Consider the following 26,004-nt stretch of genomic DNA (forward strand, 5'->3'; position numbering starts at 1 on the left):
TGAAATTAGTGAAGTTGTGGTAAAATTAATTTGAAAGTTCCTACTTACTATACATAATCTTATACCTCGATTCACTAAAATATTCTACTTATTCGATACAAAAAGGAAAAGATGAGAAAATGGAATAATCTTGGTTTATTTTTGTTATCTTATCTCTTTCTTTTTCATCCTTTTGTCCATTCTTATATTGTTTAAGTTTTCCAACTGTTATCGAGTGAAATCACATACTAATATCCCCCATCTTTTCAAGGATTGAAGAAATGAATTTTTCTTTATTAAAATTAATGAAAATGGGGAATAATAATGTAATTTAGATGCAAAAAATATCAATACATGTTTAAATCGATAATTAAGTAAAATAATAGTATTTCCATATGATCCAAGATATAGAGAGAATATATAGTTATAGAGTCCCACTCTGCAGGTTATGTATAGTACTACATTAATATCCATCCATCTAATTAATTAAAGGTGAAATTTACACACACCAACTCATTATATACACATGAGAGAGAGAGGGCAATTCCATTAATTTGACTTTTGATAGAGGAATATATATTAAGGGATACTAACTAAAGCTAGCAAAGAAAATGGGAAACAAGAGTGGTTTGATCTTCTTCATCTTCTTCTTCTCTCTCGTCATATTACAATCAAATGTTGATGCCTACCAAAACTACACCGTCGGCGACTCTCTTGGGTGGTACGACCTCCTCGAAAACCCCAAAGTCGACTACCGCAACTGGACCGCCGGCAAGAACTTCTCCCTCGGCGACTTCCTCAGTAATTCTCTCTCTCTTGATCACATCATACCATCATTCATTTATTCATCTTTATTACTTCTACTTATTCCTAAATTCAATTGAGCATTTAGTAAGAGTGTCCCACTCTGCTACTTAATTAATTCGTACGTATATTATTTTCAAAAAGAGAAAAATTTGCAAAGATATTTTGTGTATAGTAGTGCTCCGATCCATGTTTAGGAATTGCCACATTTGTGATCAAAAGTGCGATACGTGAGTAAATGTAAGTTTAGCTTTTCTTAGCAACTTCATTAGTTTACGAGTTAGGGTAATGCAATTGAGTTTAATTATGGTGTAATGATTGGGGCAATATTAGATAATTCGAGTATTACGATAACATTCTAGCACAAAGTAACCAATCATAGCATGTGATCAGAGGGAGAGATGAACAGTTGGCGGCAGGTCAGATGTAATGTCCAAAAAAGATTTGATGATAAGTAGTGCTTCTGACAGCTGTATTTATGCATAGGTTAGATAGAGTTGTATTTTGTGGGCAAGTTCATATTTGTTACTGTTGATTCACTTTTTAGTAAAGAGCATCTCATGTGCACTCATGGGGGGCTGTCTTGCATTTTGGGCAACTACTGATTCCAAGAGTATAAAGTCAAAGACTAAGTTATCCCAAGTTGAAATTTTATTATCTTTTTAATTATGTTTAAGATCAGGCTTCTGATCAATCCATAACTAAATACAAATGTATTTTTGGATAATATAGTGGCCCATTTTATTTTATACAAGAAAAATAAATTACGGATGTCATTTTAAAATTATTTTGTGTTAGCATTTAATTCATTTTTAGACTTTTTATTGTGAAAGAGTTCATTTCCTAGATCTGAAATAGGTCATTTCATATATGCAAAATAGGTCACTTCATCACTTACTATTATAAAAGACTATTCTATCCATCAAACAGTTTATCCTCTTTGAGGTGTCCTTTTGAGGTGTTCGGTTGACAAGACTAAAATCTCATGATTAGAAATGTATCATGTATGGTTCATAAGATTGACCCCCTCAATTTAATCATAGATGGATAGTCTCGTGATAATTAGTCATCAAACTAAAATAATCCACAACTTAATCCTAGATGGATAGTCTCATGATTATTAGTCATGACAACCGAACGCCACATTTATGAACTAAACGCTCTAAAAATAACCTCCATGTTTGGTTATTCAGTAATACACTAGGATAAACTTATTTTTTTCTCACTGTTCTGAGACTATATAAGACATATTGGAGTTTAAGTTTATAGATGAACTTTTGGACCACAAATAAACAACGTTGTCAAAGGATCGGTTCAAATATTAGCAATTTTACTCTACAACCATATATAGGATGACTTTTTTTTTCTTCTTTAATGTATTTATATTTTTAAGTAGTAGTATTATTAGTATATGTTACCAAATTTTCACTTGACATTTATATTTTGTTTTAGACATGTGGACGATGGAATCTATTAGGTGTTATTGTACTTAATCGTGGTTGATTTTTTTATTTTTAAAGAATATCTTTTGTTCCATAATTAATTAATATTATTATAAAACAAATGCAGTTTTCAACACGGACAACAACCACACAGTAATCCAGACCTACAACTTCACAACATACAAGCTCTGCGACTACGACAACGCCCTCGACAACGACACCATCGAGTGGTCCGCGGCGGACCCTTCCGCCACCGCGCCACAGCCGGTCTCCGTGGCAGTCCCGCTCACGAAAGTCGGGATGACTTATTTCTTCTCGAGCGACTACGACGGGGAGCAATGCCTCAACGGCCAGCGCTTCCAAATCAATGTCACATACGGGCAGGGCCTGCCCCCGAGCCTACGGCCCGACGACACCTCCCCGGGACCAGTCGGCCCGCAGTCGGGGGACGACGAGTCGGTGCCGGACACCATGGTTCCCTCCAATTTCGATAATCCTAAGGATAGTAGCGATGATAATCAAGATGAGGCCTCTAGTTCTATTCCGTTGTTGGCTTTTTCCAACTTGTTTGGGGTTTGGTTACATGGATTGCTTGTTGTGTTTGGCTTTTTTGTGCTGTGTTGTTAATTTTTTTGTTTGTTTAATATTGGTTTGTATAATTATTTCTACTTTTTAGAGGGGGTGTTGTGTTGTATAATTAAGGTGTGTATCTTAGAGGTGATCATATAGTTGATATATTTGTTTTTATTTATTACATGCTGGAATAAAATGAGATGCATCTGCATTTTGCAATATACAAGTAATAAAATATGTTGGTTCTCTCCATTACTGTGAATCGCAAAAATCAAATGTATTAGTAGACAGTAGTACTTAGTAGTAGGAATCTATTTGTTCAATTTCAACTATCAATCTTGAATTAGTAGGAACTTCGATGAGCATACTATACTCAAGAGTGTATGCTTGACGGTCGTCGACTCCAAGTAGTCATTTATGCTAAGGTTGAGCTCTGGAGATCAGTCAACCTGGACTTTCCATCCAAATACTAAATATGATATTTTCCCTATGTTTAGATATTTGAAATGATATTTCAAAGTTATATTGTAAATTTATTCAATATAAATAAATAAAATAATTTTCATCTCCTTTTTATGCAAAAATAATTAAAAATATTTTTCAATTCCTCGTGTATGAATAAACAAGACATAAAGTATTATTTTTGTTAAAATTGAATATTCATAGTTAGTCAATTTTAATCTGTGCAGTAAATTATCTTAAACATTACTATTAGCTTTTTCTTCTTATTTTAATTTTACATGGTACCATAAGAAGAAATAACAAAGGAAGAAAAAGAAGAAATGAAAGAGAGATGATTTGACATAAATCAAAACATAAATTTTATTTATTTATATTCGATAAATTTATAACTTTTGAAATATTATTTCAAGTATTCAAATATGAAAATATATTATTTAGTACTTAAATGAAAAGTCCAAAAATATCCTCTATATCTTCGAGTCATTTTGGGCCCAAAACTCAACTTTGGTTCCATGAATCATGAATGTGATTATGAGATACTAATTGGCTCTTGTGTCGCTTTATAATTGATTCACATTTTTAAATGAGTCATTTTCTTTTTGACACTCTTTTCTTCTACTTTTTTCTCTCTATTTTTTATCTATCTTACTTCATTATCTCCACTTAATTAATAAAACTTAACTTTCTTAAAATTCATGCCAAAAAATAATACTCCCCCACCTAATGAAGGACGAAGGAAGTAGTAATTAAAAGGCTACAAAAATTCACCGGTAATTATTGAAATGTGAATAACTATCTGTATAGTTCACTCATTTTTTAATGATTCGAGAGTTTTGAATCATTTATTTGTATTAATAATTTAGTAATTTATATATATAAACCAATGCTACTAACAATTAGGGTGACGTGGTAATTAAGGTCTGGTCTCGCATTCAAAGGTGGAGCACTCCGATTTTGATTTTCGACTCGCACGAATTAGTCTTGAGAAGTAAGGCACTTTCATTCCAAACACTATTCATTCAATATGGCGGGCCTCTCCACCTCCGGCGCCTGGTCCTCGGCACTCTCAGGAAAGTCCGATGACGAGAAAGAGGACCTCCTCGACAGAATGCTCACGCGTTTGGCGCTATGCGACGATTCTAAGCTCCAAGACTTGCTCGCCAAGATTCTCCCCCTCTCCATTGCCGCCCTTTCCTCTGCTTCCGCTCCTCTCCGCAATAAAGTATTCTCTCTTCCCCTCCATACGCTTTACCTATTACTCAATTCCTCACTTGCTTATTGTGCCCTATCAGGAATTGTTCAATCGGAGTTTCTTCCAATATGTTTTTTTTTTTTTTTTAATGTTTGAACTTTTATAGCTCTGCGTGTATAATGGAAAATTAATGTGATCCGCTTACTTGTCTGGACTTCTACAATTGAAATGTTCACTTGAGTAGGTATTTAGCGATCATATTGATTTCTGGATAGCTGAATTTCGATTGGAAGTTTAGTTGATGGACGTTTTGTATTTCATCGGTTTTCTGCTGCATTACTCCGGCAGCAGAAATGTTGTCGAAATTCGTCTGTGGTGGCTTGGGTTTCCTAGTCATAGTTTCCCTGAATTTCTCATGACTTTTTCTGTGTTAATCATGCTCTGGAACAGCAAACTTCTTATACTTTCTCTTGAGAGTTGAGAGGGGATACACACACATCTGTGAGGTATAAGTTACAATGTGGGTGCAGACTGGGGCACCTTATCATCTGGTATTAGTGGTTAATGTTTCCTTGAGAAATGAAGTTGGGATTAATATTAATCATTGGTTGGTTGGATGCGATTACCTCAACTGTGCATTTACACTTTTACTTCTGTAACTGTCAGCTTCTATATGTGACTTTTCCCCATATTATTATTAGGTAATGGAAATCCTCAGTCACGTGAACAAGAGAGTGAAGCACCAGGCAACAATTGCCCTACCTCTGTCTGATTTGTGGAAATTGTACATGGAATCTAGTTCTGCTCCTATGGTTAGAAACTTTTGCATTGTCTATATAGAGATGGCAATTGACCGTGTGCAGAAGGAGGTAGGTCTTTGTTATTGAGTATTTGACCTTCTTAAGTGAAGACTGAAGATATTAAACATTTATATGGCCTAACCATGAAACTGCAGGAAAAGCAACTACTAGCTCCGGTATTTTTAACCAACATCTCTAAGCTGCCTTCCCAACACCAGGATATATTACTTAAGATCATAGCAAAGGTATATTTGCTGCCTTTTGTTATTTTCTAATTTGAAATACATTTTTATTTTACCGTTGTGCAAGTATTATTCTTGAAGATCATAGCAAAGGTATATTTGCTGCCTTTTGGTGACTGACAATCTTTAATTTAGGTTATTGGCGAATGCCATACATCTCAAGTCAGTGATGCGATTCTGGGACAATATAAGGCCTTAGTAGGTTCTAAGGACCTCGAGATATTTCTTGAGTTTTGTCTTCATACAATTTTGTATCAGCCATCTCCTCAGAGGTTAGACTATTATACAATATCTTTTCCCTGAAAGCATGTTCTCACTTTTCACAATGTGATTGGTCTATACATATAACCTAAAAAGTAATGTTGATGGCTTCCTTTGCAGTGGAGGACGCCCAGCTGGGCTTTCAACTATTCAATTTCGACGTGTTACTGGAAATGATCCCCTTGATTATGATAAGCTACGCAATAGAAAGGTGGGAAGTGTCAAACATCAAATGCTCACTAGTTATCCATACATCCAATAAAAAGTGTTGTCTATTACATGTACTTTGACCAACACTTTGAATGTCAGATGGGATATTCTTTCTTTTGCCTTTATTAAATATCACAAGCAATTGACTATTTGTATTCCATAGACAGGAATGCTTAATATAATTGAAGCTTTGGAACTTCAATCTGAACTAGTTTATCCTATCTATATAGCTGCTTGCACGGACAGGTACAATTAGTTGAATATTTAAAATAAAAAATGCAGACCAGTTTTTTAAATCTTTTAGAACTTTATATAATATGGTGCATGTGTTTTGGGGTTTGCTTTCCAACAGTCATGAACCTGTTATTAAGAAGGGGGAGGAGCTCTTGAAGAAGAATGCATCTGTTGTGAATTTAGATGACCAAAATCTGATCAACAAATTATTTCTATTATTTAATGGTGCGTATTGACAAGTTTATTTGTATTTATGTTTCCTTGTATATTTCTCTACTTTTGTATAAGACTTTGTAATGTAAGCATATCCTTTTATTTTTAGGTTTAGGTTGTAACATAGTCCATACTCGCTCTATATATGTGGAAGTTTTTGAACTTGTGCTGTATACATACGATTCTCTGATGCTACATATTTTATTCTCATTTACAGTGCGCCTTATGTGTTTTTCAACTTCTAGATCCACTTCACGAACAATGTATTTTTTGAATTGGGTAAAAATAGTTGAAGATAAAATCCAATTTGCTTTCGGAAATATTTTAATTTTTGAAGTAGCATTTACGTGAACCCTTTGTTTTTTTGAAGTCACCTGTGTTGATTTAGTTCTTTAAGTTTTGAGGTTGCACTTTATTTGGACCTCCATTTGTAAATGCCAAGCTGCTTTATTGTAAAACCAGTTTTTGTTTCATGAAATGTAGGAACCACTGGCTCTGAGAACATTGCTCCAGATTCCAAAGTAAATCCTGGAAATCTAGCCCTGAGAGTGAGACTGATGTCTATTTTTTGCCGATCAATTACTGCAGCAAACAGCTTCCCCTCAACTTTGCAATGCATTTTCGGGTGCATATTTGGTAAGCTGAAAACTATGTAATATGCTATAATATTAATTGTGAAGGCCTCATGAAGTAATGCCCGGTTATCATATATGTGGTGTACTGCCTGGTAATTTTATAGTACCATATCTTTTTGACGGATGTTCTCAAATAAAACCTATACGGTTTCATGAAAGTTCTACTCAATGCTTTGCTCATTCACTTCTCTGGTATATTGACATGGGATTTAATTTCTGGGTGGGTGAAAAGTATGTTTCTTACTTTTATTATCCAACCTCTTGTTCTAAATTATCTTAAACATCTCTTAGAATCTGAATGCTTCATAGTGATATCGGAGAATGCATAGATCCTAGGGCTCTTAACACTTAAGCTGATTGAAGAAATAGAGTTTTATATTGAATATATGGTTGGGCATTTTATTAGGATTGATTCATTCACTTATGGATGTGATTGTCTGAAACTAAATGAGTCCGTTCTCTCCCACTGAATTAGTCATAAGTAGACATTACCGACACTGTTAAAATACTTTCTGGGTGATGCTTACATTATTAGTATTCCAAGGTTCTGACTGACTGAAGTTAGGGCCTTAGGCTTGTTTGGGCGTACCCTAATGCACGTTCAAATACATTTTTTCATTTTGAGAAATTGAACATGTTCCTTTAGGATAATGAGTGCAAGGTGCGTTTGAGAGCCATTGTTCCCGGGAGGCTTATGGTGTTTACTTGAGTTCAGAAGCATAATGAATTTATGGACCTGCTTGTTTCTGTCTTGCTAAGAGATTGATGTTTGGCCCCTTTCTGAGTTTTTTGTTCAGCCTTTGGCAGGTTCTGGTGTGGATATTTTGTTCCCTTGTTGTAACTTTCATTTCTAATCTACCAATTACTTGTTTCTTATCACAAAAAAAGGTTTAAAAAACTTTCATGCAAATAAATAATAATATACTCTGACACTCATCGCAAGTCATGCTTTGTCAGCTGTTTAGTTTCTTTTACTGAATCACTGGAATTTTTTTTTGATTCTATATTTTTGCATTACTCAGGGGTTGATGCCACCTCCAGGTTGAAGCAGTTGGGTATGGAGTTTACAGTTTGGGTCTTCAAACATGTAAGTAGTGAACAATAATAATTCTGATTGGGATTCATGTAGTGTACATGGTCATCCTTTATATCTTCAAGCAGGATGTATACATGGAATTGTTATTTAGGCATAGTAATAGTTAGTAACATGCTATCAATCAATCATACTCCCTACGTCCCATAAAACACTGCTCATTTTGTCATTTTAGTCTGTCCCCCATCATATTGTCCATTCCATTTGTGGTAACTACCCCACCACTACCCTTTACATTTCTCCACACTTTATCAATTTACCAAGCATGACCCACACACTTACCTATTATTCCCGGTGAAATACAATACCCTTATAATAAATGTGGGCCCCTTTTTCCATTCATCTATGGACCTACCTAATATTTGTTAGAACCCTTGCTGAAAAGAATGGGCAATGTTTTATGGGACAAATGTAGTATTATGTTTTAATAGCAGCACCTCTTGTGAAATTATCATAGGATGGTAGGAAATCTTGTTCTGTCATCTTTCCTACTCATCCTCTAAAGTTTGGATGCATTTCAGCTATGATTTGTGATTGTCATTCTAAGTACTTGTCCATTTTCTGACCCTAAAAGTCCTTATGTTTATCAAAATGTTCAATAGGCTCCCTTGTAATATTTTTGGGATATCTATTGTTGTTCAACTCTATCATTTTCAGCATCATAACACTTGTTATGGTGTGTATTAGTTAATTTTACTGAGAGGAAGTGTGCAAGTGGAATGGGGTTGATTGATTACTGTTTGACAATCAAAGTATAGTTGATTCAATGGTTATGCATTACTTTTATATATTGTTTTGAGAAAGTGCTTAATTTTCTCAATGCCCTTGAAAATCTTATATGCATTCCCCCCTATAACTTTTTCAGTATGTATCTTTGCAAACCATGTCAATTAATGGATCAGTTGTTGGATCTTGATTCTTGTATGCTGAATTTTCTATGCAGCATGCCTTTTTGCTTATGTGTATATAAATCCATGCTCATACTGCTGGATCCATAATTGTAACCTCTTCCACCATCCTTGCAGGCTAGAATGGAGCAATTGAAGCTTATGGGTCCTATAATATTAACTGGAATTTTGAAAACTCTTGATAACGTCTCGTCTCCGGAATCTGGTCAGTTCCTCTGATCTTGTTGAACAATTATGGTGTCTTTAATTAGGCTTCTGAATTACACTGTTGTTGCCATAATTTTGTCATCATTTCAGATGCTGTTGCTAGAGAGACTAGAAGTTTTTGTTTCCAAGCAATTGGATTGCTTTCACAACGCATGCCCCAGCTCTTCAGGTATATTTTTTTTCCTGTTATTTTTTGGGTGGGTGGGACTTGGGAGGGTAACTGTCCATCTGGTACAGCCATGTTATGTGGATTCGATAAGTTCAGCGCTTCTTTATTGTTATCACTGGTAGGGAGAAAATTGATGTGGCAGTTCGACTGTTTGATGCTCTGAAGCTTGAGGGACAGTATCTCCGCTTGATTGTTCAGGAAGCAACAGCTTCCCTTTCTGTTGCATATAAGGTATAAAACACTTTGTTGCCTTCTTAATATTTTAACCTGCATTTCTCATCTTGCATGTTGATGGTGACTTTTTTGGTTTCAGGATGCTCCCCCAAAGGTGTTAAAGGATGTGGAGTCACTGCTGTTGCAAAATTCTCAAGTGGTAAATCCATTGCTATGCTTGTTGACAAGGCCTATTCATCTATTTTCCTCTTATTAAGGTGGTTTTGCATAATTGGTTAAGCTCAACTTATCTTCATCTTTTCACAAGGAACAAAGTGAAGTTCGGTTTTGCGCTGTAAGATGGGCGACATCCTTATTTGATTTAAAGCATTGTCCAAGCAGGTTTATTTGTATGCTTGGAGCAGCAGACCCAAAATTGGACATAAGGTAACTTGCTTTACTCAGAGTTGGTTTCAGGCAATCTATGTTTAAACTGCAGACCAAGACTTTTTCTTTTTTAGTTAATTAGTTCTAGTCACAAATTAGTGATCCTTGTACTTGTAACAATATTATTGGAATGTTTGAATTATCTTCTCAGAGCCTGTTCAGTTTGAATGATTATATCTCATGATTGAGTATGTATTATGTTTGGTTCATGAGATTGAATCTCACAACTTAATCCTAGATGGATAGCCATATGATAATGAGTCATAGCCACCCCCTTCCAACTAAAATAATCTCACAACTTAATCCTAGATGGATAATCATATGATAACGAGTCATTGCAACTGAATGGCACCTTAGAAGATTTTTCTTTAAAATGCCAGTCTTCTACTAAAACTCTAAACTGGCTCAATTTTCTGTGTTTCTTCTTAATTTAAAAGGTATCATAAAAAAGTTCATGTTTATTTATCATTCCAAAGTCTTTTCCTCAAACACTGAACACCTAAAAGCCTGCGAATATTTATGAAAGTTTAGCTTTCTGAAACTGCAGAATATTTGGCACACAATACGGTAATTTAAATGGTGGTATAGGAATTGGTGATATCTCAACAAGGAATAAGGCATTAAGTATTTGTTGCTTGATTTCTCATGTTGAAATGGATTCTTTGTGGTAAGAAAATACGGTCTTCATGAGATAAATGGGAGCATGGTTGGCTACAAGAGCCACTTTGGAGCCCATCAAAGTTCATCTAAAAAATATACACCGATTATCTCAAATTAATTGAGGTCATAGGAGGGAGTCACTGGGACTTTTGGTAAGATAAGTTATGCACATAAGTTCAGCTAATATATCCTTACATCTATCTCCTAATTGGTGCTTGTAAGAGGTGCTGAAAGGATCAATTTCACATTTTTATATTTTTTTCCTTTTTATCTGCTGGGTAAAGTGTAGAAGGAACTAATGTGTTGGGCCCTACCTAGTTCAGGAAGAAGTCTATATTCTTTGGTGTTTGGGCTATGGTTTTAGCCGAAAAATGCAGATTATTAGAGAATCTGTTAAGCATATAAGATAGGGAACCTAACTTTACACTAAACCATGGTCATAGGTAAATGGTTGACTTCCTATTATATGCCATTCCACACTTACCGTGTGGAACCGATGTGGGATTTGTATCAGAATCCTTGTCCATATATTTTGTGTTACGAAACACCATGGAGTTATTTAATTGTTATTTTATCTTTTAAGTTACGCTTAAGCTCACAGGTTGCTTTTACAGCCAGTCTTGTATTGGACTGTCATAAGTCAGTAAGATTAGTTAGTATTTAAATATGATGAAAGTTGTTATTTAGGGTTAGGAAGAGTTAATCAGAGCTACCGGTAATCTGCTGAGCAGGAATTTCTACCTTAGGCTCAATATGTTCTCAATTCTCATTGACTTCAAATATTTTTCTGGTGTTAATCACTTTTCTCTTAGTAAAGATTACCCTTGGCTCTATCATTTTGTTGGTCCGTTTGAGTTGTCCATGAGGCTGAAGAATCACTTGTGATGTATGGGAGAGTTGAAGTTCAAGTGTTCAACATAGCGTTCTCCTATTTTTGGTCAGTAGGTGGATTTTTCGTTCCTATTAGTACGGTAATAATTCGGTTTTCCAGATATCAGTTGAACAATAACCGGACTGAAATTAACCGGTTATGAACTAACCAAAAACCAAAAATTGCAATTTCGGTTTGGTCTCGGTGATTAGTATCGAAAGCGATCAGTTATCGGTGATTAGTCAAAACCGAATTAATCGATAAATAACCAAAATAATAAAATTCCCAAAAAATAAATTGAATACTAGCAGTGTTATTAAATACCATGGCATTTTTCTGTGGCAGATATCTAATCTTAGCCCATCAGGCTGAGAAATACATGGTTATATTACTTTATCACTAGAATTTTATAGATGTAGCTCATCTCTTATTTTCTATCCAAAATCAATGTTGGATGCTCATTGGGAAGGTATTGAAATTCTTGTATTTACTGAAAGTTTTGTGGAAATAGAATTATCCCAAGCAACCTGTGAGCTTAAGCATATATATGGGGAACTGTACTAATGAATGTATATATTCCAATAGATTTTTCATCAATGTATATATCAAGTTAATTTTTCAGTTTTTTTACCAAAATCAATAGATATATAACTGTACTAATGAAGTGTTTGGTTGACGAAAGGAAAATGAATGATTATAAAATCTAGTTTGTTTGGTGTACAATCACAAAGGGTATTTATTCTCTTTTCTATTGTTTGATTCAAGTTGCTGGCAGGTTTAATGGCTCAAGAAATTCCAAAGGATCAAATTTTTTGTAGTAACATAATCGAATTCTTACCAGAAAATAAAATCAACAAATTTGTTAATTACTACTACTAATTTCTGCATGAGAACAAAGAAACAACTTGGTTTATCAAAGAAGAAATAACTTTATTTCCCACATCGCAAATTAAAGAGAACCATGTCCACATGTGTGGTATTTGTTAACCCTAAGCATGACATATTAATACATACCGTTCTGCTTTGGGCTGCACTTTGTTCAGTTCTAGTGGTTACCCGAGTGAACTACTAGTTCTAACCGGTCAGTTATTTTATTAACCGAATGTCAATTCAGTGCGGTTCTGGTCATGGATTTGGGGAGTTTTTTATTCGGTTAACCGGTCAATTCGGTTCAGTTAGAACAGAATCCAACTAAATAATCACCCCATTTAACAAAACTTTATTTCATATGGAAAGAGGAGAGATAAAATAACCTATTAAGTTAAGCATATTGGCGAAGAAGATCACGTTCAGCAGCTCTTGTGAGCATTTTATAAATGCTGCGAAGTTTGGATGTAACCTGTCCAAAACTAACTACTCCCTCCCACTCAAGATGTCCACCTTTCCTTTTAGTTCGTTCCACTCAAGATGTACACCTTTCCTTTTAGTTTATCCCACTCAAGATGGCCACTTTCTATCTTTGAAAATAAATCCATCTCTCCTCTCTCTTCATTAAAATATTCAATTACCTTTTCCTCTCTACTTACTCCACCTAACAACTCCTCCTAAAATCCCGTGCCACTCAAGAATATGGACATCTTGAGTGGGACGGAGGGAGTACATAAAGAAGTTTAAATGGCAAGGTGAAAAGATATGCAAAGTTGGAAGTTAGAAATTGTTACAACTTATGTGCCTCCTGAAATTTAACCTATCTTTGTTTATTTGAAGTTTAAAGTGCTGTCTTTTTCTTATAATACTATAAATTTGCGATTGTTCACAGAGAGATGGCACTGGAAGGGTTATTTCCTGGTGATAAATTAAGGAACTCAGTGTCGCAAAGCATCTCAATTGAGTATCCCAAACTTTCAAGCATGCTGGCTTGTATCCTAGAGCAGCAGCCAATGATCTTACATTCTACTAGCGTTGGAGATACAAAGCTTCTTTTCCAGTCAAAGACTTATGTGGTTATGGTGAAGTTTCTGTTGAAGTGCTTTGAGACAGAAGCTGCTCAACCTAACTCATCTGATGAATCCGAGTTCTTAAACTCAGTAGAGAGACTCTGTTTATTGTTGGAAAATGCTATGACATATGAAGGTTCTGTTGAATTGCATGCATCAGCTTCCAAGGCTCTCATTACTTTGGGATCTCGTTTCCCTCAGGTAGATGATCAAATGGGTTTTTTTACAAAATGAATAACTTGATTTTACTCTCTTATTACTTTTTCTCATGACAGATGATTACGTCTCGCTATGCTGAAAAAGTTTTATGGCTTAAACAATATCTCAGTCATTTGGACTATGATACTCGTGAGTCTATGGCACGTTTACTAGGAATGGCATCCTCTTCCCTTCCTATTTCTGCTGCTACTGAACTTATTAGCGAATTGACGTCTTCAATTAGTGGAACACAAAAATTGAGGTTTGTCTCAGTGTCTTTCACCTTTAAGTTTTCATGGTCTCTATCTGCTATTACCTCATTATCATTGACTTTTTGGGATCCATAGGTTTGAAGCACAACATGGCCTGATATGTGCTTTAGGATATGTTACAGCAAACTGCTTGTTGAGAGCTCCTCCTGTAAGTTGTTCATCTTTCTAACAAACTGAGAGAGAGGCATTTATATATCTCATATATAGAATGCTAGTGGATATCTATGGATATGGTTAGCACTATTTACAGGTCTTAGTAAGTAGATGTCTTGGATTTTCATGTCTCCATACTGTTGGTATATATGGTTTTTGACTTTATATATGGTGTTGTGGTCTTGCTATTCTGTTTTTAGGTCTCGCGCGGTTATTCCTCTTACAATCAACAGTATAGAGTGAAAAGTATTCTTGCTTTCTTTCTTGGATCTTCATGTCTCTATACTGTTGGTATATATGTTTTTTGACCTTATGTAGTGCTGTGGTCTTGCTATTCTGTTCTTAGGTGTGATTATTCATCTTACAATCAGCAGTATAGGGTGAAAGTATTCTTGCTTTCTTTTGTTTTCTGTTTAGTTGATTTAGTCTCCCAACTTGCTTGAAATGATACGGGTAAGCAAGACGCTAGTGGCAAGTAAATGGGAGCTTCATCACTTTTGGTGATACAGTGATACTGCATCATATGCTGCAAAATTGAGATGAGGAAACCCGTTTACATGTAGAACCTGAATCTGGAGAAAATTTGACGGCATGCTGACTGCAGAACATAGCCAATTTTCATTGCTTTAACCTTGAGTGCTTTCATTAAGCCTATAAATTCTTTATATTCTTCATTTTTGAATTTTTTGCTTTTTATATTTCATATTAGTATGAATATATTAATAATGTTTTATTTATTCATTTGTCGACCGTCATATCCCACCATGCCGACCGCAATAACCTTGTGGTGGTTTTTTGGTCGACCACCATAAGCTTCCATGTGCCATTCATTCCTCTTTAAGTCATTCTATTTGACATTGGTTCAGTAAGTTCTAGTATAAAAATATTGCTTGGTTTGCTTGTGACAAATTTCTGAAAGTAAATTCTGATGAAGATGCTATAAACTTAGTAAATTTTATTTGTAACTTCATGAAGAGCCCCAGTTGGTAATTTGCTGCAATGTGAAATTCATCACAATTTGTTAGCTACATATTTGCTTTATTTCCTTCACCATTGATCTTATTCTATGTCCTTTTTTGTACTCACCAGATCTCCAATTCAGTGCTTCACAGTGTATTGAAATGTTTGGTCGATTTAGTTAATAACGAGACTTCCACATTAGCTTCTGTGGCGATGCAAGCTCTGGGACATATTGGAATCTGCACCCCACTGCCTCCACTGGTTATTGACTCTGCTGAAGGTGAAGTAATTGTGCTGTTAAATTTTCATGGTTTTTTTGGCATTTGGTGCAACTTTGAGTGATTCAAAATCGTTTAGAGGTGATAATACCAATTTTCTTTATAACTCTGCAGTTTCAACTTGGACCGTCTTGCAAAAAAAATTAAGCAAACTGCTTGCTGGTGATGATATCAAAGCAGTGCAAAAAACTGTGATCGCTTTGGGGCACATGTGTGCAAAAGAATCATCTTTGTCACATCTAACTATTGCTCTTGATCTGATTTTCAGCCTTTCCCGATCGAAGGTAGGTGACCCGTTTCGATGATTATTAGACGATCAGTGTCCGTCCTTACATTCTATGATCTTGTCTCCCTTGGAAGATTTTTATTTTAAGGAACTTATAGCATATATTTTTTTAGGTTTACTTTAATGAGATGAACAATTCTTTGGAAATTAAACTATATTTTGGCTTTTTAAATTTTTTAACAGGTTGAAGATACACTATTTGCTGCTGGAGAAGCTCTTTCATTCATGTGGGGAGGTGTTCCTGTCACTATTGATGTGATACTCAGAACTAATTATTCCTCATTATCCATGAGTTCTAATTTTTTAATGGGAGATACATCCTCATCTCTGCCAAGGCCCCCTTCAGAGGAATTCCAAAACAATGAAGATTACCATGTTGCAGTTAGAGATGCTATTACCAGAAAACTATTTGACGTCCTTCTGTACAGCAACAGAAAAGAGGAGCGCTGTTCTGGAACTGTGTGGTTACTATCACTTACAATATATTGCGGCCATCATGCAAGCATCCAGAAATTGCTTCCAGATATCCAGGTTTGTACTCTAACGCTTGTTTGGAGTTTGACAAGGAGTTTGATTCTTCTTGCTCTGCCAATGGATGAAATAAGTTGCAATTGCCAGAGTTGCTGAAATTCTTCTCCACCAGAGTGCTTCTTATGCTTTACCAGAGATGGAATTGCAATAGATGCCTAAGTTCTTCGTTGTTTTGTTGCATAATGTTGGCACTTCATGTACTTTCTTATTCTAGCCATGATTTTGAAGAGCTTGTCTTTCTTGGTATGCTTTACCTCTGTCTCTACTAAAAAGGTCTAAAAATTGGCGCCAAACAAGGGACCAGTATTCTTCAATTGATTCTTAGAATAATTGAAAAATATAAAATAAACAGATGATTCTACCTTCTCCTCTTCTCTCTCTTTTTCAGCTGATAAGCTTAATCAAATGCATTTTTCTTCAAATATATGTGTTTAGTATATAAGAATTCATAAGTACATGGACCGTTATAAATTCACATCTGACTTAATGCAATATATTTTCTAGTGAGATATGTCGTATTACTGTGCCGAAATGTTTCCGAGAAGAAAAATTTGCACTGTTAGCTCTCTGAATTACTGAAAGGTGTTTCTGTTATACAGGAAGCATTTTCGCACCTTATCGGTGAGCAGAATGAACTTACTCAAGAGTTGGCATCTCAGGGCCTGAGTATTGTTTATGAACTTGGTGATGATTCTACAAAGAAAAATTTGGTTAATGCACTTGTTGGAACTTTAACTGGCTCCGGGAAGAGGAAGAGAGCTGTAAAGGTCAGTATACATGGCTTTGTGATCCTTTATCATGATAATACTTATTTTGTACTGTATTTTCCTACATTATTTTCTTGGATGTTCTTATTGTTATAATTTTCAGCTGGTTGAGGACACTGAAGTGTTCCAAGAAGGTGCCTTTGGTGAAAGCCCTACTGGAGGAAAACTGAGCACTTACAAGGAGCTTTGTAATCTCGCTAACGAGATGGGACAACCTGACCTGATTTATAAATTCATGGATTTAGCCAATTACCAGGCTTCCCTTAATTCAAAACGAGGTGCTGCTTTTGGGTTTTCCAAAATAGCCAAGCTTGCAGGGGACGCCTTACAACCTTACCTCCGTGCATTGGTTCCTAGACTTATTCGCTATCAGTATGATCCTGAGAAGAATGTCCAGGTGCTAATCTCTCATTGCTCTATGTACAAACACTTGGCTTGTCAATGTGCTGAGTATGATTCAGTTTCAAATTTTATCATTGGAATTTTTTGGATCTGATACTCTTTACCTAATAATTCCACAGCTTCTGGTTACTTTGTTCCATGTTGCCCCTAATCTTTGCTACTGAATTTTCTCTTTCTTTTCCCATTGGTGTATGAAATGAAACATTAGTCCCTCTCCCTTTTGATTTTTACCCTGACTAACTGCATTTGGTTTGTTTGCTTATCAGGATGCAATGTCACACATCTGGAAATCATTGATAGCAGATTCAAAAAAAGCAATTGATGAACATCTGGACCTTATTTTTGACGATCTGTTAATACAATGTGGGTCTAGGCTCTGGCGGTCCAGAGAGGCTTCTTGTCTTGCTCTTGCAGATATACTCCAGGGACGAAAATTTGACCAGGTTTCTGTCTATATATCCTTATACCATTTTTTTATTTATATTCAGGAAGTGGGAGCAGTATTTCTTTAATCTCCTAGAAATCAGTGAGAGTAGTTTCAGGCCTACTGGTAGGGTTAATCATATCCTGCATTGTTAATTTGTTGAAGTAATTTCCTGATTCTGTTTTCCCTTGTGATACCTAGTTCTTTGGTTTGAAATATGTAGTATTGATTCCTGAAACTCTAGTTTTCAGATTTTCTGTTTTAGTTTTGTCGACTTCTAGCTTCCATATATCAAAACAGATGCACCATAGAAGAGGAATAACACAACTTCACCATCCAAAAGCAATGACTTTCTGAACATATGTTGTGTTTGTAAATATGAAGAACAAAAGCAGCATTTATGTTTCTCCATTTTTTCTAATATATTTTATTTCTTTGAATAATAGAGTAGAACACAGACACATATACCTAGTCATGTTGCACACTCAATGAAGTTGAGTGATTCAAAAGCATTTTGATAGTTTGTAGTCTGTGACTTGTGAGCCTTTGTTGCTAGATGCCTGCACATCCTTTTGGTAGTTTGTGGCCCTTCTCAAAATTTGGGAAAATGCCTAAGAACGTATCCAGGCCTAACCAAGAGATAATAATAGAAGCTTAGACTTAGAGATGTAAGGTGCACAATGAATATAATGTATTTAGACACTTTTTTAGCTAATAACATCAGCGTGGAAGAAGAAAAGTATTGACATGGCTCATGCAGTGATAGGCGTATGAATTTTATTTTGATTCTATAATCTAGGTATCCTCTCTTATATGATTAGCCCTTTATTAAAATTAAATACTGCAAATAGGTTAGGCAATTGCTTAATTTCCACAAAAGTGTAAGGAAGAATGCCAGTTTTGACATCATGTCATATAAATATTAGTTTGATTATTGAAACGGGGAAATTAATTTGCAAAGCTCTTTACTGTTTAGGATTCATGGTCAGACAAAGTATCAGCATACTTGAAATGTATATTTTCCCCAGGTGTTCCCACTTCTTTATGCCACGAATAATGTGTCCATCATATATAAGTGACATGTAGCTGGCCTTTTCATTAGACTGTTTACTGCAACTCAGGTTCTCTAGGATCAGTATTAGCTGGAATGAGTTTCTTTTCTATTTCCTGCCATATGCATTGTTTTCATAATATTTTCTGGTTTCACATCTTATATAACTGTCAGCTAGTTTAGAATGTGCTATCCCGAGGGATGTGATAAGACTGTTCTCTTATGGATTTCTCTGCTGTTGTCATAGGTTGAGAAACATTTGAGAAGTATATGGATAGCTGCGTTTCGGGCTATGGATGACATAAAAGAAACTGTCAGAAATGCGGGTGACAGATTGTTCCGTGCTGTTTCATCATTAACTGGGAGGTTATGCGATGTTTCCCTCACACCAGTTTCAGAAGCGAGACAGACAATGGCTATAGTTCTGCCTTTGTTGTTGACTGAAGGCATAATGAGCAAGGTTGACAATATTCGTAAGGCTTCCATTGGTATGGTTACGAAGCTTGCAAAGGTAAACTATGTAGCTCTAAAACAGCTAAATTTGTTAAAATTCTCTTGGTGGCTCTCATTTCACTTAAATATATGAAAACACCTGGGGGGTTCCTGAATTCCTCTCTTCAGTTTCTATATTATCATCTGTATATTATGACATCTCGCATGTCGTCCAAGTTTTTATCATGGGAGGTTTTGTTACCATACTTCACAACAATCTAATGAACTCCAAACTCCTAAGTCCTACATTTTAAAAGGTCTCTATGCCGCCTTTTACCATGTATGTGAGTATGTCCTTTAGTTCTGCCGATGGTTTCCTATTTTGTACCCATGTTTTTTACAGTAGTGATATCTATCTGGTTACGGTTATTTCCTGCTCCAAAATTTTGTAAGATGATTGTATCCTTAATTGTGTTCTCTTTGAGCTTTCTCACAAAATTGTATAAGCTTGATCAAAATTTAAATTTTACATCTTCCTCTGGTGGCTAAGTGATCTTCTTGTATTTTAATAGTAAGGGCACAATATAGATGCATTCTCATAGCCTATTTTCCTGCCCACGGTTGTTAACTTTTTTTATTGACATTTGTAGGGTGCAGGAATTGCAATTCGGCCGTACTTGAGTGATCTGGTTTGTTGCATGCTGGAAAGCCTGTCTAGCCTTGAAGATCAAGGAATGAATTATGTAGAGGTCTGGCAACTTATGATCTTATGATCACTCAAATTGTGACATTTACCCGTACGCTTATTTGCAATTCTGTTTCCTTTTCCCTTTACTGCATTTGTTGATTTTACAGAATACTGATCAATAATCTAGATGTTATTACGCTGTGGCTGTTTATTAATTCTCTTTACTGTTTCCCCCTACTTTATTAACACATATTTTCTTTCTGTCTACTAGATGCATGCCGAAAATGTGGGTATACAGACTGAAAAACTAGAAAACTTGAGGATTTCAATTGCCAGAGGATCTCCAATGTGGGAAACTCTTGAATTCTGCATAGACGTTGTTGATTCCCCTTCTCTAGAATTATTGGTTCCTCGTCTTTCCCAGATGGTGCGTTCTGGAATTGGCTTGAACACCAGGTATTTTGCAAATACGTATACATTCGTATAAGGCTCCGATAGCCATACATGTTGCATAATATTCAACCGATTTTTTGTTTATTTGTTCCTGAGATACTTTTTGAAGTCTGGTGCCATTAGGTTAAAGTTTCACATGAATATATAGAACTAAATTTTGAATCTAATGGGATCTGAATTCTCAAGTCAGTGCTTCTATAATTAGTTCATAGTTTGAAATGATTGTTTAGTACTTGATCTAGTAACCAAGGACTGTCATTCTGTCTTCTAATTACTACATATTCTATTTACTACTGCTTTCAGGGTTGGTGTAGCTAACTTTATCAGCCAGCTAGTTCAAAAAGTTGGTCTTGACATCAAGCCGTTCACTAGTACGCTATTGAGGCTCTTACTTTCAGTTGTTAAGGATGAAAGAAGTGCTTCGTCAAGACGCGCCTTTGCAAGTGCTTGTGCAATTGTTATGAAGTATGCAGCTCCTTCTCAGGCCCAGAAATTGATTGAAGATACTGCACGTTTGCATTCTGGTGATAGGAATGATCAGATTGCATGTGCAATCCTATTGAAAAGTTATGCATCCACAGCTGCAGATACTTTAAATGGATATCAAGCCATTATAGTTCCAGTTATTTTTGTTTCAAGGTAATGTCAGCCACTTTTTGTTTTACTTAACTATTATGATGTAAACCTGATTCTCTTTGGTTAAAAGTAAAGCTGGCTATATTGCTTGCCATGCATTTTGCTGAGGCCTCCCAGTTATCCCATTCAATTCCCTTACAAACAATGCATATGCATGTTTATGTAAACATGACTTGGAAATTCATGGTGTACATTAGAGATGTCAAGGATTATATGCATTTTTAGTTGCTGCTGATATATAGTATAACGCTTATGCTTTAAGAGATGATTGCATGCATAGAATGATATAATGGAAAGACTAGAAGAGCATATTTATAAATCTTTGCTACAATGATGCGCTGCATTCATTTTTTCTAGTCTTCAATTTGTAGCTGAAATTGCTGGGCAGATAGGGTTTAAAAGTGGGAATTGAAAGTGAAAATTTGTAGAAGAAACATAGCATTACTATTTTGTCTTCCTGTGTAATTATGAAATGGAAAAGTGAGTTTCTATTTGAGACGCTGGTGTATTTATGTTCCTGGTATATATCTTGAAATTCACAGGAATCTATATCGTATCTGTATTATTGACTGTTACATGTCTCGTGTTGACTGATCATGACACTTATTTTTCTACTGAGGCCTATCTTTTGAAACTATAAACTTTTAGGCAATGGACTTCGAAGTGTCTGATACGGATAATCATCGGTTATTCGAAAAATGAACAATTTTTTCAGAATAGTGAATTGTAATAGAAGCTTGTATGTATCTGTAACATTATTTGGAGCAATAATTTGTAAATTTTTTAACATGTATTGCACCTGTTTGGGTAATTTGTAACAATTTTCTTATCAGCATTTAGCACATAATGCAGTATTCTTGGCTTCTGTGCTAGGGTTATTAGCACATGACACATTTTTTTTCTTCTTATGTAATCATCATTTTAAGGGAATAGTGGTTAAAAATATTTGATTCATAGGCTTTTCAGCATCTGGGATAATATCAATGCGTCTATTTGTTGAAGCCTGTTAGAAATCCATAAATTCCATCATTTAGTGCTTATTAACTTGAAATTCGGTTTTCTGCTTTTTATCTTCTTGTTAACAATACCTATTTTAAAACATGTCCTTGTTGTCTTTTGCAGATTTGAAGATGACAAGACTATTTCTAGTTTGTACGAAGACTTATGGGACGAAAATATGAGCAACGAAAGGATTACTCTTCAACTTTTCTTGGGAGAAATTGTTGATCTTATTAATGAAGGAATCATGTCGTCCTCGTGGGCAAGTAAAAAGAAGGCATGTCTAGTTTCTCCTCTCCTTAGTGAAGCTTCTTATTTCTTAACCACATAAGCAAAGTTATCCCAAGTGGTCACACTATTCTTCCTAATGTTAATTCACTTAAAAGTTGGATTCGATCAAATGCATCTTTTGAATGTGCAGGCATCATTGGGAATCTGTAAGCTCAGCGAAGTCCTTGGTGAATCACTATCTTCACATCATAGTATTTTATTGACCTCTTTGATGAAGGAAATTCCTGGGCGTTTATGGGAGGTATTTACTCCAATTTTGAAACAGTACTTATCCTACAATTTGAAAGATAAATTGGTTATGCTTGCAAATGGAAAATGCAAATGTTTAGAATATGATGATTTAAAGTCACTCGTGATAACGGGATACACGAAACATAATTTTTTAAGAGACAACAAATTTAAATTAAACCTTGAAAGCCTTTTTAAATGACTAAATGACGTAACGAGGATACCTTTCTCTGGCAAGCAGTAAGATAAATCATATTAACCCATTAGAGAGGAGTAAAGCCTAAGAAGAATGTATATAGTGGACTATTGGGGGCCATATTGAGCAAAGAGTGGAATTTCTAATATTGAAAACCCCGTAAATACATTGACTTTATCTGGAATTGAAGGCCTGGAGACAGTGGTGTAACCTCTTCTAGGAGCGCATGGCTTTGCTCCCAATTGTTTTTGAAGTCGCAAAAACAAACTATCTTAGAGCTAGTCAGTCATCTGTCAATAATATTCTGAAATATAATATGCTACTTCACATCTAACTTTTTCAAACCCAGCTTTGCTGACTCTCGTCTCTTGTGCTGCAGCTATAAAATATTATTACGCCAGTTATCTGTCTATATATATTTATTATATGTAAATAATGATTATATGTTTCTGTACATGGCAGGGAAAAGAGGTTATGTTAGATGCATTGTCAGCTCTTTGTTCATCATGCCATGAAGCTATTTCAGCATCAAATCCTGATGCTCCTAATGCTATATTGAGCCTTATATCTTCTGCATGCACTAAGAAAGCACAAAAATATAGGGAAGCAGCTTTTGGCGCTCTTGAGAAGGTATACCTCCATTCCTCAATGCACTTGTTACCTTGACATTGGCTCCACATGTTTTTCTTTCGTGCATGTTGGATGATGGTAAATCATAACATACCTGCCATCAGTGTTGAAGACTTGAAGTCAGTTCTTTTCCTTTTCTTTCTATAGCACGAACAAATAGTAGTAAGCCACTTGACCCTTTTGGCCAACGACCAGAAATTGAATAAAAGCAACATGGTATATGGAATAAAAGCCATGAAGTTGCAAAAACAAACTCTGGCAGTGCCAATAAATCATTTTCTGAAAAGGGGTTTAGCAAATTCACTATTTGGCAATAAAAATGAATACCGATTACCGAATCATGTGAAGCATTCTTATCAAAAGCAGATAGTTAAGATATCATATTTTGTCAGACTCATACTGGAATCTTTTTAGGCTTAAATCTTATTTCTTTTATCATATCAATTTTAGGTTATCAAGGCATTCAACAAGTCTGAGTTCTTTAACATGGTTATTCCATCTTTGCTGGAGATGGGAAATTCGCTCACTGTTGCTAAATCAGGTACCATAATTCAATTTGAAATCCAGGTCCTAACAACCCTCTTAAAATGAGAAGCGAGTATCAGAATTTTATGAGCAGCTAGCTACATTAAATTGTTATCAATGCTTTATCCTTGCAGTATTATCTTCATTTTGTTATGCTGTGTTGTGGTGTTTCTGTTTTTTCTCATGAAATCTGATAAGCTTTTCTAGTAATGTGGGATTGAAATCCCTTGCTTTTTCGTTGTGTCAAAATTACATCTGCGACTCCGTCAAACTATTATCTAGATCCTATCTTTATCTCCTTATTGTTATTATGCTTGAAACTCCCCATGCGTCTAAAGGATAATTTATATGTTGACCCTTCTGTTCTGCTTCTAGATTGATAATTAAAACCATTAGCCTGATTTAAAGTGATGTGAAACCAATCTGGTAAAAGTAAACTATCAATAAGAATCATGTGCCATATTCTTACCAGTAGGTGATGGACTCAAATTTTTTTCTGTAGGAATCGATGCTCACTAATGTTTTCTCAGTTAAGAGAGCAAAGGAGATTTTCCCTTTCCTAGAAACAATGATAATTAGATAGACGTTTGATTTATTGACCACATTTGAATTATTTAAAGTCATATTCTATTGTGAATGTGATGCATTGGGTCACTCTTTTTGCAGATGCAGATGAACCAGATACTTCACCAACTTCTTTACAAGAAAAGTTATTGAATTGCATTACTGCTTGCATCCATGTAGCCACCACTGCCGATATCATCAAACAACAGAAGAACTTCATAGATTTATGTTTATTATCTCTCTCACCTAAATTCTCTTGGACAGGTAGGTGTCTTGTCTTCACCTAGGCTCTGTCACCTAATTTCTCATCCTTATCAAATCTTCTCATATTCACACCACATCTCCTTTCATGTATTGGGCAGTTAAATTGTCAGCCTTTTCTTTTAGTAAAGAGCTTAGTTCAAAGCTGCATAGTAGTTTGAACAACTCACAAGATGGTGCCTTGCAAGCCAGCATAACCGCTTTTATTCATGAGGTAATATCTGGTTCCATAGTTCTATAATTACACCGTAGAACATATATATGGGGCTCTAATGTGGCATCTTAAATATTTGCAGTTATTTTATACTCTTTCGCCTGAACTACTTAAGTCCCTGCGCACGGTAAAAATTGGGCAGGTGTGATAATACTCTCCAGTTATCCTTCATTTTCTTTAAATACATACGATTATTGGTGCCTGAATTTGAATATTTGATGCGAGTATTGGTGAACGGATTGCAGGTTCATTTAGCATGTGCTGAATGTCTTTTGGAGTTGACGAACAAGTTCAGGGAAGCTCTGCCTGCCCAGTGGAGTGAGCCGGAGTTTATGAGTGAGCTCGTTGAACTCTCTGAAATCGAAAAGAACGAGCAGGCCAAGTCTTTGTTGAAGAAATGCATCCAAATCTTAAAAGATGATGTAAAACCCTCACCTTAACTTTTTTTAAGTTGTACCACCACACTTGCTGCATTCACTTAAAGAAACAGAGTATATTTACCCAATGGTTTATTATTGCTAGTTTGTAGCAGACATATTCCCCTGAATAAAAATATATACACAGCTTCGAAATGAACACCAATATCATATTTTAGGGGAAATTACACAATACATACAAAATGTTTTACCAATGTTTCAATTTAGTACAAAATGTTTTAAGTTAACATAAATCATACAAAATGTTTTATTAGAGTTTCAAGTTTATACACTCCATTACATTTTGTTTAACACCGTTAGTTCCTATGAGAGTAGATTGTTCAAACAATTCAAAGTACATATTTTCTTCATTTCACTGTCTTACTCAACATCAAACTCTACATCCATGCACACTTTGTTTCCATGTAATGTTTTACTACTATGCTAACAGACACACTCAACATCAAATTAAAGTTGTGGTACAAACTCTGATTAACAGTAGTACCAGCTATTAGTGCCACGGCTTCTGCAATAATAACTGAAAAATTCATCTCATTCATTGAGTGAATGAAAATTCTTGGTGCCAAGTTATCAATGTTGTCCATGAATTACAAGGCCTCTTGAAGAGTGATTAAGCCCACCAAAATTTCTAAGTAA

The 26,004-nt window shown here is 35.4% G+C and overlaps 2 protein-coding genes across 3 annotated transcripts; both read left to right on the forward strand.

The window, feature by feature from the left end:
- Positions 1-510: 510 nt before the first annotated feature.
- Positions 511-3,019, forward strand: LOC125187443 (blue copper protein). Its single transcript, XM_048084037.1, has 2 exons — positions 511-780; positions 2,353-3,019. Exons 1-2 carry the CDS (start codon positions 591-593, stop codon positions 2,850-2,852), a joined length of 690 nt encoding a protein of 229 aa, XP_047939994.1. The 5' UTR covers positions 511-590; the 3' UTR covers positions 2,853-3,019.
- A 1,186-nt stretch (positions 3,020-4,205) lies between these two features.
- On the forward strand, positions 4,206-25,509 carry LOC125188050 (proteasome adapter and scaffold protein ECM29). Of its 2 annotated transcripts, XM_048084786.1 has the most exons (35): positions 4,206-4,482; positions 5,154-5,321; positions 5,408-5,497; positions 5,630-5,766; positions 5,876-5,966; positions 6,129-6,211; positions 6,318-6,424; positions 6,896-7,048; positions 8,070-8,134; positions 9,166-9,253; positions 9,346-9,424; positions 9,547-9,655; positions 9,738-9,797; positions 9,906-10,024; positions 13,315-13,693; positions 13,768-13,952; positions 14,038-14,110; positions 15,205-15,355; positions 15,468-15,637; positions 15,823-16,170; positions 16,770-16,937; positions 17,041-17,334; positions 17,606-17,782; positions 19,062-19,325; positions 19,897-19,995; positions 20,206-20,390; positions 20,691-21,026; positions 22,146-22,299; positions 22,444-22,554; positions 23,200-23,367; positions 23,818-23,908; positions 24,559-24,720; positions 24,819-24,931; positions 25,014-25,073; positions 25,177-25,509. In XM_048084786.1, exons 1-35 carry the CDS (start codon positions 4,285-4,287, stop codon positions 25,369-25,371), a joined length of 5,430 nt encoding a protein of 1,809 aa, XP_047940743.1. In that variant the 5' UTR covers positions 4,206-4,284; the 3' UTR covers positions 25,372-25,509. The 2 variants fall into 2 exon arrangements, with proteins under 2 accessions (XP_047940743.1, XP_047940745.1); XM_048084788.1 differs by lacking the exons at positions 4,206-4,482; positions 5,154-5,321; positions 5,408-5,497; positions 5,630-5,766 and having other exon boundaries at positions 5,880-5,966; positions 6,133-6,211.
- Positions 25,510-26,004: the final 495 nt, after the last annotated feature.

The sequence above is a fragment of the Salvia hispanica genome, chromosome 5 (genome assembly GCF_023119035.1).
Source record: "Salvia hispanica cultivar TCC Black 2014 chromosome 5, UniMelb_Shisp_WGS_1.0, whole genome shotgun sequence".
Classification (NCBI taxonomy): Eukaryota; Viridiplantae; Streptophyta; class Magnoliopsida; order Lamiales; family Lamiaceae; genus Salvia; species Salvia hispanica.